Source organism: Puma concolor, chromosome A1, assembly GCF_028749965.1.
Source record: "Puma concolor isolate L17-30 chromosome A1, mPumCon1.1.hap2, whole genome shotgun sequence".
In the NCBI taxonomy this organism is placed as follows: Eukaryota; Metazoa; Chordata; class Mammalia; order Carnivora; family Felidae; genus Puma; species Puma concolor.
The window spans coordinates 33,855,643-33,871,445 of NC_141667.1; the positions used below are offsets into that span (position 1 = coordinate 33,855,643).

The window sequence follows — 15,803 nt, forward strand, 5'->3', positions numbered from 1 at the left end:
GGTGAAGTTTAGATTGGAATAGATCGGGATCATACTAGGAAAAGAAGAAAATAACTTCTGCTCACCAGACCTTAGGTCTTATTTCTTATTCCACACGTATATGTTTTTCCTTTGGACATCAGATGATTTCCTTTGGCTTCAATTGCTAACTTACGTGAAATAATTGTTTGCAAAACCAGTCCATTTATCTTTACTACCCAATCACTTCTCTAAGAAAACTGAGCATCGTGATATCCCTGAGAAATTTATTACAATGGTGGGCATTACTACCAAGAGTGACCCTGTGTTATTGAGAGAAAACTGGGCATGATAACTGGAGATTTTGGCCTAAATAAAAATCAGCAAGTGACTTTGGGGAAATCAGTTCAGGTGTGTGGATCTAAGATTACAGGCATCAGCAATTATTGAGATGCTGTTATTATTAACTGATTTGGGGGTCACTGCTTTTGATTGTTCTTTCATTAACACAAATATTAGACTTCATATTATTAGGGGTATCAACAATTCCCAAACCATGTGGATCTTTGGTTTTAAAAATAAAAATGGCTCCTCACCTTCATCCAGTTTGCAGAGTACCATGTCTGAACAAATCTTTCTGATATTAATATATTCTGAAACACATCAATATATTCTGAAACAACCCCTTCCAAAACCTCACAGGGAAGTGACTCCTAGAGATAGAAGGAATCTTTCTCCCTTCCCATCTCTTTGCTGATGGGGCTGCAGTGGGAAATGCTCACTAAGCTATACCATCTGGAGGGTGCGTGATGTTTTTGCAAACCACGTGGAAAAACACAGAGGGGGGCATGGGGATGTGGAGAACTCACACAACCTAAGGGCCCACCATTCACTGCCAGAATTAGTTGCACAATTACCCCAGTCACAACAAATTGTCACCAAGGGTGACAGAGATCCTAGAAGAGTGGTAATGAATTATTTTCAGTTTTACTATAACAACCGTATTTGTGCAGACACGCTTGACCTCACCCTGAGATGGATATATGCTTACTTGCAACAGAACCTGCTGCATTGCTTGATGTATTTAAACAATGGAAATGTGATTAATGACAACAATATGTCTTTCTCAGCGCAGCTCCTTGTCAACATTATCTAGCTAGCCCAACCTGTTAGTAGATCCCTGAAGGATAGGTATTTAAGCTATTTGTTAATTGTAGCTAGTCTTTTCTTTACTCCTTGGTATAAACCAATACAGATGTCAGAATACTACTACAGATTGAATTTTTGAAAATCATGTTATCAATTAAAAAATTGTTACCATAATAAGTTTAGGTGACTTTGGCCAATTATGAATTTGTTAGATATGAATTCATTTCTAAAAACATGCAAGGCTTGGTTTCTTTGGAATACGTAACTCAATTTTTCTTTCATTTTCTTCTATGATATCTGACCTCCAAAACTACTCAGAAAAGACTTAATAGCTATTATAAGTCATTTTAGGAAGTATAAAACTGAAAAGGTGGTGGTCCTTCTCTTCAAGGAGCTCATGGGATAGTCAATCAGTGGTTCTCAAACCAGACCCAACACCAAAATGACATTGAGATCCAGGGCCACTGCAGAATCTCCAAAGAAGGAGCTTGAACACACGTAGATTGTAAAGTTCCACTGGTAACTCTGATGTACAGAATCACTGTAACAGATTTAAGCTTAGTTTTAAAATGATTATAAGAAAAATAATGAGCAACATAATAGAAATCTGTAATATTAGTGTTAGAGAAAAACAAAACCCTAAGATACATGCTGCAAAATGGCCATGTAACATCTGACCCTTGGTGAGTAGAATTGTCATGTGTATCCACATCTATTGGAAAATCCAAATCATAATAATAAGCTCTATTACAGTAAAGTTCTATTTAAAGTAAATTTAATTAGCCTCAATAATAAAATCTCTTCATAGGAAATTGGGTTCTCGAAGAGAATTATTTACTTTTTTAATTTAGCAGAATGCCTTTGGGTGTCCTCATAAAACTGTTGTTAATAATAATAATGAAAGTCAACATTTATTTATTTCTTACTATGTCCTAGGCTCTAAGCTAAACACCTTGCATGATTATCATGCTATGCTCTTCAGTAGCATTATGAGACAGGTGTATTTTCACTTCTTTTTTCCAGAAGAGGAACTGAGGCTCAGTGTTTAAAGAACTTGCCTAAGATCGCACATGGCAAGTTGGCAGAGTCAGGACAAGCACAGCTCAGTGTCCAGAGTGAATTCTCTGAGCTGCTTAAACTATACAGAAAACACAAACAAGATACCCAATGGAATGAACTCATTCCCAGGATGGAGAAAAAATGAAGGAATAAAGAAATGAACGGATAGACTGCTGTGCCACTCTAAGGGAAGCCACATCTGACAGCTCTTGCTAATCTCCAGCTCTATATTTCGCTACGGCTTTTTAAAATCTACAACATAAAAAAGTAATATAGTTAAAAGGGATATTTCACTTAATTGACTATTTTAATCTTGAACTATCACTATTTTAGTACACAGACCCTTGAATCACCAGGGCTCCTTACAGGTGAAAGTTTAAAACTGGAGCTGGAGGTAGCTGCTTTTTGGGCAAGCCACCAAATAGAACACCACACTTATTTTTCTGTTAGCATGTCAATCAGTACACTAGCCAAAGGAGAGAATCTGAACATTGGATTGCCTTTTCCTCTATCCCTAAAGCTTTGGGAATCTAAAATATTCTGGATAAGAATCAATGACATTCATTGGAAGCCATTTTCACATGTTGGGAAAAGCTACTCTTCTGATAGGACTTTTAAGTTGTTTGTTGTTTAAAATTCCTGAATTTGGAAGTAGATGGAAACATTTTCTTCCCTTTCATTTTATAGTTGTTAGTAAATATGATACTTTCTTATTACTGCTTTGGGTTATTTGTGAAAAAAATCATACAATTTCAGAACTTAATCAGAAACAACTTAGAATGTGGAGTGATGTGTAGGGGCTTAAAAAAGAAACACAGACTCTGAAATCAGGCAGACATATGTTTGTATCCAGCTCTGCCATGGATGCTGTGTAAGGCTGGGTGATTTGGTTTGCTTTGCTAAGCCTCCTTTTTTCCACATATAAAGTAGAAATGAAAATATCTGCATCATTCAATTGCTAGGAGGTCTAAAATGAGAACAGATATGTCTACTGTAGTTATTCAAAAATATAACTTCTCATTCCAGTTTCTTTATGTTACAGTTGAAAATGTCGAGGTCAGAAATTGACACCCTGTAAATCATCTAAACTTGAACCTAGGTTTATGGACGTCAGTCATATTTTTGTAGTAATGCATTGATTTGAATAACAAAAGATTACTGATTTAAGTTTTAAATATAAACGTTTACTTCACTCTCCACTGCTTGCCATTTTCCTAGGATACAGCAACTTCTGGTCAACCAAGGCTACATACAGCTCATTATAACCCTGCAGAGTCCGGGAAAAAGAGTCAGTATAATTCATTTGATTTACAGTCATTCTTTAATAATGAACTACCAGTAACAGGTCAGGTCTCTCAAGAGTTGGTATTCATGAACATCTAATTGGGAATTTCTTCCTGTTTTGGTACGAATTCAAATGGAACTAAAGGTTAGTGTTCAGATACCATATGATTAAATTTCCCCTACAAAACACTGTAATTCATATGCCCTTGGAAATTGTCACTCTTACTACAGAATTAGAGTACTGATGCCCGAAGAGAGGACAAAGGCTAGTCAATGCCTTTACTTTACAAGATCAGGAAACCGAAGGCAGACGAAACTGACTTCCTCCAGCTTACATAATTCATTAGTAAATGGCAGTGCTGGGTTCAGAAACCAGTGAACATCTGCTTCTGGTTTATCTTAGCACTTACCACACTATGTTGAATTAAACTGCTCATGAATATGTCTCCCCACTAGAAAGTAACCACCTTGAGGACTAGGGACTGATCATATCTATTAGTCATTCTGAAGTGCAGGCACTTAGCACAGCCACATAATACAAATAATAATAAACATATTCAAAGACAGACATTATTTTCAAGAATCAAGAATATTTTCTCTTATACTACTCTATTCTATGAGGTATGATTCTAAGGTCGTGGGATGTTCTTTTTATAACACACTCCCCCAAAACTTACAAGCTGAAAGTGAGCTATCATTCAGAATTGTTACCTGTGGAGATGATTGTTCACTTATCCCATCAATGGTAGGATGACTCAAAACCTTTTTATAACTCCTCTATTGAAATTGCCTTCAGAGTATGTTCATGAGGCACATATGAAAAATCAATCTCATTATTGTACCATTTGGAGTTTGCCTCCAAACAGCATTTATCGTCTCTGTTCACCCACCTTATTTATTAAACTTGGCTCCGAATGAGTTTAGGTTGTTTCAAAAACCCATTTTACCCTGAAAAGATAAAGATTTACCCCCACTGAAACTGGTCTTAAAATTGCTTCAGTATCACTTGGATGGATAAGTAAATTCCCAAGGTGACTACTCTGAAGGCAGCAGACACTGAAAATGTATAAATTTTGGCATATTCACTTAGACAAAAAAAACAAGCCATATAACTAAATATTTTATGTTTCCCTAATCCCTGAGCAGTTGGTATCATTTGTTTAACAAGTAAAGGAGTTGAGCTCCAGAAAAAGTAACTGTCATAGATCTGTGCAGTGGCTGCTCTCGGCCGGGGGTTTTCAACTAGAGGGAATTTTCACATGTACGCATGTACACACACACACACACACACACACACACCAATGTCTGTAGACATTTTTGACTGTTCTGACTGGAGGTCAAAGTGCTACTGGAGTCATGTGGTAGAGGCTAGGGATGCTGCTGAATGTCATACAATGCACAGGACAGTCCCTCACAACAAAGAATTATCCTATCTAAAATGTCAATTGTGTTGAGGCTAAGAAATCCTTCCCTAGGCTGAGAATTCTGACTCCCAGTCTCTTTAGCATCCTTCAGTGGCGTCAGTATTAATATCCCTGTGTCCGCATGTCTCCATAAATACGTACATGCATTTTTCTTTGGTGATGAAAGAATAAATGTATCCCCTGCCGTTTGCCACTTGAAAATCTTTCTTTGCCTTAAGCTCCTTTACCAAAGGGTACTAAATTGTCACAGAGGTTGCCTGGAGATACATTTGGCATCTTAAAAGTCTAATTGGCAGGAAAATTAAAGCAACTTAAAATGTGTGCGCTCTTCTGAGAGATGTGCTATTCCCACCCTATGTTATTAGATCTCACAGGCAGCTGGGGCAAGAACAGCTGGGACTTCCTGCGCTACGTTTTGCCAAGTTGCTATAAAATTGTCCCTTTTCACTGCAAAACTGAGAAGGAAGAGAGGAAAAAATAGACCAACCATATTTGTCAAAAGTTGCTTCCCAGCTATCTTTCAGAAATCCCAAAGGTGGCTCCCTTGTCAAGTTAATTCAATAAGTGAAGGAATGTACTTCATTGATATGTACTTCTGATAACAAAGGAAGTATCTTGGCATATACGGTGGGCAGGACAGAATGTCAAACCTAAAAGCATATTTTTCTACCTCAAAGTTAAAAAATAAGACATGAGTCACATAGTTGCCAAATTTTCTCAGGGGACTTGCTGAATTTTGTGGTCAAAAGAAAATCCTTTCGCATGATGGTTTTGTTTTCCCTTCTCTCATAAACAGCCATCACTAACACCAGTAAACACACAAAGTGTTGGGTCTTTGAAACCACCACAGAACTCAACTTGTTGGCCTAGTTTGAACCTTATTGTCTGGAAATGTTCCCAAAATCAAGCAGAATTTTCTACCTTAGAAAAGATGCTTTTGCCGCCATCAATGGTCAATGATTAGAGAACCACAAAAGTAGACCACATCTGAGTAGAGAAAATAGACATACTTTTGATATTTGTGTACAACACATTGCAATGGTTGGAGGAAGGTAAAGGGCAGAGACGGTCAGTGTATTATTATCCTGAAATATTAGATAGGTCACTTTTGTCATCTTTCCTTCTTTTGAGCTCCTATGGCATATGAAATCTACAGGTCAAAATGTTAGTACTAGTTGCAAATTCTGTCATGTGCCATTCTCTAATTCTGTCTCCTATATAAATCTCAAGTTCTAAAAAGATTACCCTGTAACCCAAGGATCAGGAGGCAATATTTTATAGACAGTACACCATGCCTCTCCTATCCCCACTCCAAGCCCACAGCATGGTCTTAACACATTCTTTTTGGTTGAGTGACTGGCTGATTCAAAAGATAGATGGATTCTTGAGCTGGGACTCTAAGAGAAACTACTTTGGTCACTTTAAAAAGAGAAATTAAAATTCTCTACACCCATAGCATAAAAACATTCACCAAGTGGTTTATGCTATTTTCTTCTCCTCTCTATCCCACCATATCTAAGTTCTATCTGAATTTTTAGCAAGAGTTATAGAAAGACAAAAGCCTCAAAATATCACAAAGATAAGCCATGCAATGCTGGGATAGGGAAATAAAATTTCACAACTCAATTGCCAAAGAAATACCTCAAGAATCACTGTACTTGTATGCTCCAGAACAATCTTGAAACTAGGTGAGAGCACCACATCTGGTCTTTGAACACTTTCTGTACCTCCAATCAGAAGATATACTCTCACAGATGCTGAGAGAAAAGTATATTTCTGTTTGTTTTCATTACTTCTCTCTTACACCTTTCAACACACACACACACACACACACACACACACACACGCACGCACGCACGCACATCACATCACATCACATTTTCAATCTCAAGCTGGCTACTTGGAGCAGAAAATTGTGGACCATTGAATACGCCTTTATTTGCACAGCCCATGTCATGGAGACATTAAAACATCTGCCTCAATGTCCATGGTATTATGGAGTCTCTCAGTCCTTATCAGATACAAGAGTATTGGCCATATCCTGTTTGGGGGCTGCTTAGAACACAAGTGTAAAGTGTAAGCCCATAGTGGTAATGAGGTGTGTGTGTGTGTGTGTGTGTGTGTGTGTGTGTGTGTGTGTGTGTGCAAAGGTGTGAAATTCTCCTTCTGTCTATAAAACCAGGTAGAAATGCACGTGGCAGCCTGCTCTGCTTGTGAATGGCAATAAGGGTCAAATTCATTACACAAACGTTCAACTGCTAACCAGTAAATGTAAAACTAAGACAGGAATAAAACTAAGTTTCCAGGCTATTTTTTTCCATCATATGTCCCCCACATCAACACAGGGTATCTGTTGACAGATTTGACTTAGACTAAACTATCTAACCTAGCTTCCCTACAATCTCTTCACTATAAGCTACTTCTTACAAGTATTTTATTTGGAGAAACAGGCCATCTAAATTAAACTCTTCAAAAATGAATCAAAACATCTGAAAAATGTACATTCATGAATAACTTGTTACTGTGTTGTTTATCCTCTTGACTGGTTCATTTTCAAACCATAGTTAAGTCATATTGGCAACAGCTTTTCTGCTTAGTATTCAGACAGGCAGCAGCTACGCGGTGAATTCGCTCAGTTTTATATTGGCCAAATCTCCCATACATTTCCAAAGGGCAGCCTGTGCTGTTAGCATTCACTAATGAAATCACACATTACAGTCTCACTGCCACATACCGCTCCTTCAAGAAAGGATGTCACAGCTCCAGAAACAACTTGTAAGCTTCTTTTCTTTTAACAGCTGAGGCCACGAGAAATAAGTGATGAGGGGGTGGGAGGAAGGAATATTCTAACGCAAAAATGCAAGCTATACTTGCGATTTCTGAAAAAAATCAATTATGACAAGCAAGTTTCTATCTATCCTTGTCTAATTATTTTTAGTACTTTAAAATAAGTTAATGAGCGAGGCTACAATCCCAGACACACAGATCAAGAGCCGGAAGATCTGTGCTCTACACCATGAAGCCAAAGATTAGTGTCTGCAGCCGATGCATGTAGTGTTTGCTTCCGAAATGCCCCAAGGCCAGAGAGTCTGAGAAAATATCATATTTACAGCTTTTTAAATTGTTGTTATAATGAGAATATTACGGAAGAAAATATTTTATCAACTGAATGTGATAAATTAAAAGCTGAAATGTCATTGCCTAGAGTGGTGTTAGTTAACTCATTTGAGATTTCTGTAACAATTTTGTTAGGTGGGGTGCAGGTGGAGCAACTCCTCACCCTTTTATCCTTTCACAGAGAGGATTTAGCTCATACACCTCACTGAAATAAGTATTTATACCTGTTGGAGTCACCCTTGGGAATGCATAGATTAGTCACCCAAAGCTGAGTCTACCAAATGCACCCAACACAAATAAGCCTGCTAGTGCACCCATTCAAGCAAGCCCAGGCGGATATGCCTTCCCCTGCCATAAAGGGCAAGAAAACAATTCAGTTGTAAATGTGACAGTTGACTGTCCCTTTTGGCTTCTTTGTGCCTTCAACAAGTTGTGAAACTTTGGGAAGAAAGTTGGAATAGTCACCAATATCAAAGAATCAGCAATTCTCTTTATAAAATTCTGTGTTCTCACATTTTTTTCTCACCCTCAACTCCTTTGATATCTACCACCTGGGTTCCTTATATTTGCCATTCAGCCCCAACCCTTTCTCAATGAGATAGGCAGAAATAAGACTGCAGAGAAAGAATATCAAGATTGTCAGTATGGCTCAATGTGAAGAGTTTTCACTTTCAGTAGACGAACCTGGGCTGGGGTATCACCAATTCTTTGATTGGCTTCATTATCAAAATGGTCTGGGCTCCTACATAGATACAGCCTCACTTATTTCAGTGAGAAAAAGAACCACAAAGAAAAAGCACATGGAAAGCCTAATTCACACCAGAGGCTTTAAACCAAATGGAAGTGATATTTCTTCCCTGCATTGCACTGAAAAGGGAGAAAAGAAATTTAAAAGCCACCCCTGACATTTAGAAGCTGGCCTGACACACACAACTAGGCCTATTATGTTCCTTTTGGACCCAAACAATCTCCCAGAATACCAACCTCAGACTAGGTTACTTGAGATCATGAGACAGTGGGATAAAAAAGGATACTTTAATTTTGTCTAAACACAAAAACAAGATCACCCACAAAGTAACCAAATATCTACCTCTCTAGACTAAAATAAATGACTGCACCTCCTTTGCCAATTATAGTTTATCCTTCTTCTGGCCATACAGATAGGAGTTATTCATGGAGAGCCTGGGTGGCTCAGTCAGTTAAGCGATTGGCTCAGGTAGTGAGATTGAGCCCTGCACTCTGCGCTGAGTGTGGATACTGCTTAGGATTCTCTCTCCCCCTCTCTCTCTGCCCCTCTTCTATCTCTCTCTCAAAACAAACAAACAAACAAACAAACATAAAAAAAAGAAGACTTGGGGTGCCTGGGTGGCTCAGTCGGTTGAGCATCAGATTCTTGATTTTTGGCTCAAGTCATGATCTCACGGTTTGTGGGATCGAGCCCCGTGATGGACTCTGCACTGACAGCTGGGAACCTGCTTGGGATTCTCTCTCTCCCTCTCTTTGCCCCTTCCCCTCTCGTGTGCTCACACGCTGTCTCAAAATAAATAAATTAACATTAAAAAATATTAAAAAAATAAATAAATAAGTAAAGGCTTATGGAGATACCCACTTATAGAATTATCCTTGCCTTTTCACACAATCCAATCTAGAGAGAACCTCTAATTCCTTGAACCTTTCCCCAAGTCACTCAACCTAAGCCCCAATTCTATAGGGCTTAAAATTCCCTTCCAACCCTCTCACTGGGATGTATCATGGTTCCCAATGGTGGGAGTTCTCTTTTGCTGCAACAAGGAAGGTCAGTGTGTTCAACTATATATTTGTGTCTAGTGATTTGGCAATGCTTCCCCTTCCCCCAGTTTTCAGAAAGGTCTCTCCAGAGTGGAGCTGTTCCCTTTGGATGAGTGCTCAGTGGAATGGGCTTGTGCTTCCCTTCAGGAGCCCTGTGAGTACAGGGCAGAAAGGGAGCACCAGCCTGAAGGCTCTTCCTTGCGCCTCAGTATGTGGCCTGTGCTGTCCAGATCCGACCCATTTTACTTCTTGAAACAGACACCACTTACGGGCTCATCTACTGAAAATATGTGCTTTGGTTCATTTCAAATCCCAAACAAGCCTCCTTATTCCTCAGTTGCTGGCTGAAGTCTCCAAATTACTGTGCCACAATCTAATTGACTAAACATCCCTGCTGCCTGGGCCCTCCATCTTTATTCCCTCTGCCCACCATCAACCCACCTGCTCTCAGCTTTTTGTGAATGCCAGTTATATACTAGGCTACTTCCTTTTCAGATGTTAAATTCAATCTGCCAAGCAATTCCCCATAAGAAAATTTAGATCCAGAGATTAAAGTGGGTAAACCTCTATCCTACGCCATGCTTGTTAGACAAGTGTATGTATTTTCCCTCCCCCTCTCTCACACGCACCCTCTCTCCCCTACACACACACTCCCAAGTTTCCCACTCCTCCACACACACTCTCTCTCTCTCTGATACACACATGCACGCACACACACACACACACACACACACCAGGCACTGAATGGGCAACTGACTTCCCAACAGCTTGGCATTCTCTCTAGTCTTTGACTCTCCTGACACAGATAATGAAAGATGCCTGCCTGTATTCACCTGTCATTTAATCATACAACATCAGCAGAATAAAGGAGAAGGTGAGCTTTGATGTGCACTCCTGTTTTAAAAATTCTTGGGTCAAAAGCTGTTAAAACAGAGAGGGGTACAGGCAGCCCTCCCTCCTGCCACACCCCAGCAGGACCCAGGCAGAAATCATTCTTGTGTCACACGGCCTTATGGTCGGAAGTTGTTATAGAAACTTCTTTTTACTGTTTGAAATCAGGACTGGGGAGGCCACTGAGTTGCAAATGCTATAATGTTAATTGGTTTTGGTGGAAGACACAGAGTCTCAAAGTTACTAACGCTTCTTGCAAAGGAATGTGCTTTTGGGCCCAGGGAAAAAGAGTCTCTCCCCAAAGCCTTGCCCATGTTTCTGCAGCACAATAATCCTAGGATAGAGTTATGTGACATGGGAGAGAAGATGTATGAGAGACAATAGTAAAGGACCAATTTTTTCTAGAAATCAGTGACGGGTAGCTCTACCTTAGTGACAGAACAAATCTAGTACGGTCTGTGGGTAGAGAAATCATGGCTTAAGGAAGAACTACCTGAATCTGGGATTGGAAGGGGACTGATAAATTTTGGGGTTGACTCTCTCTTTCCAGGTTTCTTTTTTTTCTTTTTTTTTTTTTTTTGTGAATTGATTAACTTTTATTTTATTTATTTATTTATTTTCTTTTTTTAAATATGAAAGTTATTGTCAAATTGGTTTCCATACAACACCCAGTGCTCATCCCAACAGGTGCCCTCCTCAATACCCATCACCCACCCTCCCCTCCCTCCCACCTCCCATCAACCCTCAGATTGTTCTCAGTTTTTAAGAGTCTCTTATGTTTTGGCTCCCTCCCTCTCTAACCTTTTTTTTTCCCTTCCCCTCCCCCATGGTCTTCTGTTAAGTTTCTCAGGATCCACATAAGAGTGAAAACATATGGTATCTGTCTTTCTCTGTATGACTTATTTCACTTAGCATAACACTCTCCAGTTCCATCTACATTGCTACAGAAGGCCAGATTTCATTCATTCTCATTGCCATGTAGTATTCCATTGTGTATATAAACTACAATTTCTTTATCCATTCATCAGTTGATGGACATTTAGGCTCTTTCCATAATTTGGTTATTGTGGAAAGTGCTGCTATAAACATTGGGGTACAAGTGCCCCTATGCATCAGCACTCCTGTATCCCTTGGGTAAATTCCTAGTAGTGCTATTGCTGGGTCATAGGGTAGGTCTATTTTTAATTTTTTGAGGAACCTCCACACTGTTTTCCAGAGTGGCTGCACCAGTTTGCATTCCCACCAACAGTGCAAGAGGGTTCCTGTTTCTCCACATCCTCGCCAGTATCTATAGTCTCCTGATTTGTTCATTTTAGCCACTCTGACTGGTGTGAGGTGGTATCTGAGTGTGGTTTTGATTTGTATTTCCCTGATGAGGAGTGACATTGAGCATCTTTTCATGTGCCTGTTGGCCATCCGGATGTCTTCTTTCCAGGTTTCTTGAAACCAAGTTCATCTGTGGCTGGGGTGGGGGTTGAGGTACAGCTTGCCTACAGAGGGGAGCAGTGTTGCTCAAAGAAGGACTCACCTGGAGGCTGTTAGAAATTGAAAACTCTAAGCCACAGGCTCATGAATCAGAGCCTCTGGGAAAGCACACAGGAATTTGCATTTTCATGAACGCTTCTTACGCATGGCCCCATTTGTCTGGAGCTTCCATCTTATTTACAAGCCAGACTCCTCTTTCTAATGGTTCAAAAGACCTAGATTCTGAATTGATCCTAGCACTGGTCAAGCCCCACTTGAACAAATTATTTAGTTTTTCTGACCTTCAGTTTCTTAAATTGCATATCAAGAATAATACCTGTTGAACAAATGAGGCCTCCATAAGTATATGTTGAAGAAATTAAACCTTATGATGAAAGCATCTTACAAACAATGATTATTCTAATGCCGATCTTCCATGGTCTCCTTGACATTCTTTCTCTTTAGGCATGTGTCTCCTGAGGAGGCCACTTTCCCTTTTACTGAAGAGACTAATCCATTATCAGCTGTCCCCCCAGTGCACTGACCTATTGGGGCATGGCAGGGGTGGCGGGGTGGGGGGAGGGATAGGGCAGAGCCAGAAAGTTGCTCTTCATGGAGATTGGTGCTTTCTCATGTCACCCTGAGCTGCCTTTGAACCATTCTGAGTCTCCACCCTTCGTGAACTCCCTGAAGCTGCTAAGGTGATGGTGCCACAGGTGAACAACTTCCCAGAGTCCAGCCCCACACCTGCTGGGTCCAGGAAACAACAGAGTAAATCGGGCAGCAGAAATATTGTTTGAGGTATGGTTGTGAACTGGGGTATGTCCCCATAAGATGGAAATATTAGAGTTTATTGTGTTCACGAGGCAGAAAGAGAGCCCATGAAAGGTCAGCCCTGCACAAAATTGATGGCCCACCCCCAGGTCTGACGTCTGATCCTCTCTGGTCAAGGTTCCAGGGCACCTTGTCATGTTGCACATGATGCAGATAGAGAGCCGGTTGACCCTTCCATGTTGGTCCCTGCAGTCTGATGGTCTCTGACTTTTCCTAGCCTTCTTGTCCATCCTCTGTCCTCATCCTTCCCTAAGGTGTAGAGGACAAAATTCTGCCTGCAAGCCAAAAGACCTGGATTTTAATCCCATATTTGCTGCCAGTTACTTCTGTTACTTCAGACAATCGCTTAGCATACCTCTGGCCTCAATTTCCTTACTCAACGGAAACAGTCAAATGGGAAATCGAGGCACAAGGCAAGGAGGTGGAAACCAAGTCACCTTTAAATTTTCCCTTCTTTTCTGTTATTTAATACTGGTGCTTCCATGAGAGTCCCCATGACAGCATTCTACCTCGGTTCACTTTCTTTTTTTTTTTTTTTAAGTTTATTTATTTATTTTGAGAGCGAGAGAGAGCATGGAGGAGGTCCAGAGAGAGCAAGGGAGAGGGAGAGAATTTCAAGCAGGCCCTGCACTGCCAGCGCAGAGTCGACATGGGGCTCGAACTCACGAACCCTGAGATCATGACCTGAGCTGAAACCAAAACATTTCAGAACGTTTATTTATTTTTGGGACAGAGAGAGACAGAGCATGAATGGGGGAGGGGCAGAGAGAGAGGGAGACACAGAATCAGAAACAGGCTCCAGGCTCTGAGCCATCAGCCCAGAGCCCGACGTGGGGCTCGAACTCACGGACTGCGAGATCGTGACCTGGCTGAAGTCGGACGCTCAACTGACTGCGCCACCCAGGCGCCCCGAAACCAAAACATTTCAAATCTACTCTTCTCATTAGCTTTGCCTACCCCAAATGCAGCATACGTTTCCCTGCCAAACCCCTAGACCTGACTCTGCCCTCCAAGATGACAGATAACATATTATATGTACCCACTGCTAAGAAACGTGAATTTTACCTAGTTTGCAGGAGTAGGCATGGAACTTGGAGTCAAACAAATCCAAGTAATAATCCTGGTTTTGCTAAACCAATATGAGAGTTTTGAGCAAGGTACTAGACATTTCTTATCCTCAGTTTTTCAACTCTAATGTATTTAATAATACTTACCTTGCAAGGCTGGAGGGAAGATTACATGGATAAATTCATGCAAAGCACTTAGTACAGTGCCTGGTACATAATGTGGGCTCAACCAATACAGGAGCCTTCATTTTCCCAGCTGGGTGACATTGGTGCTTATTCACAGTCAGCCAACAACCAATTACATGCTGAATAGTTTACTTCATCCTCCAAACAATGACTGTGATGATGAGGGAAAATGGGCAGGGCAGTTAGCACAGTATTAAACAGATGTGGAACACTTAAAATAGATGATAATGATGATCATAATCATTATCACCACCATCATCGTCATCATCTAAATTACTGGCCTGTATAAACCTTGTCTCAATTAATTCAGCATCAATTTACTTGCAAAGACATATTGCTCCTTAAATATTCCAACAGGTGGTCTAACTGATTTTTTTAAACTAACAAAACCTATAATTTAATAAACTTCCATGAATTAGAGAAGGACTTGACTCAAGTCGCACACCTTCTTTTTAAGAACGTGTGAATTCCGTGGGGGTGAGGTGCAAAAGCTGGTGTTTGAAAAATAAATTAAAAATAGGTCTTTAAGAAATAAAAATCTGTGTCTTTTGGCATTACTAAAATGTGGAAAATGCATCTGCAATATTTGGAACCAGTGGCCAGATTGAAAGCTACCCTACCTGAGTTGAGTTGTCCTAAAAGCCACCTACACCTTCAAACACTGTTTTCTAAGTGCATGTGCTCACAGTTTTGTTAGTCCAAATATTAGATGCCACAAAACATTATAGAGAAACTAGTCACATGTAGGATCTTAGAACTGTAGGATTTTAGAACTGGAAAGTGTCTTGGAAATAATCTAGTTCAAACTCCAAACTTTGCAGGTGAAAATACCTAAGGTCCAGGAAGATCTTAAAATTGCCTAGCGACTTCTTTAGTGGCAAAGGAGAGTCTCATTACATCTTTTGGTGTTAATGTAGGACTTTCTGAATGAGTACGTTTGTGCACAATAGCAAGAAGAAAATGGCAAAAAGTCTTCATGGGCTTTATCACTTGAGAAAAAAGAAGCACTATGTCTTTGGGAAGTCAAGTATTCTTTCGATGACTTTCAGAGGTAAGTAAATTAACTTTGCAAGGAACTATCTAAGGACTGACAATGACCTTTTCCTATAAGCCTCACACAGAAGGCTGAAATATGTCAAATCAAATAAAAACAAAACCAGAGCTTTACATGAATACCATACGCAGCATACAGGCATTCCAATTTGTTTACAAGGAGGTCTTTCTAGTACTTCTGAGACAAACTCTGTTCATAATGGCTAGGTTCAGATATATTTGCAAATCATTTGCAAGTAATTTGTATAGTCCTAGAGAGGAAAAAAAAGTTGATTCTACCTACAGGGTCTGCATTTCTACTTTTAAAATTTTTCTTCCCCCTTTTCTTTTTTCTTTTTAAGTTTTTTTTTATTTATTTTTTGAGAGAGAGAGAGAGAGAGAGAGAGAGAGAGAGCAAGTGGTGGGTGGGACAGAGAGAGAGAGTAGGAGAGAGAGAATCCCAACCAGGTACCTGTGCAGAGCCTGAGGCGGGATTTGATCTTCCGAACTAGAGATCCTGACCTGAGCTGAAATCAGGACTGGGGTGCTT

General features: G+C 40.1%; 1 protein-coding gene across 3 annotated transcripts in view; it reads right to left on the reverse strand.

Annotated features, from left to right (window-relative positions):
- The window catches only part of PLCXD3 (phosphatidylinositol specific phospholipase C X domain containing 3), a 166,199-nt gene that overhangs the window by 31,229 nt on the left and 119,167 nt on the right, over positions 1 to 15,803 (reverse strand). The window contains exon 3 of one of the 3 annotated variants that reach the window (XM_086677933.1): positions 12,271 to 13,243. The exons of the other annotated variants lie outside the window; for them this stretch is intronic. Coding sequence (XP_086534059.1) covers positions 13,102 to 13,243 — 142 coding nt within the window. The 3' untranslated portion in view covers positions 12,271 to 13,101. Of the gene's footprint in view, positions 1 to 12,270; positions 13,244 to 15,803 lie in introns of those variants that run through there. 3 annotated transcript variants of the gene reach the window in all.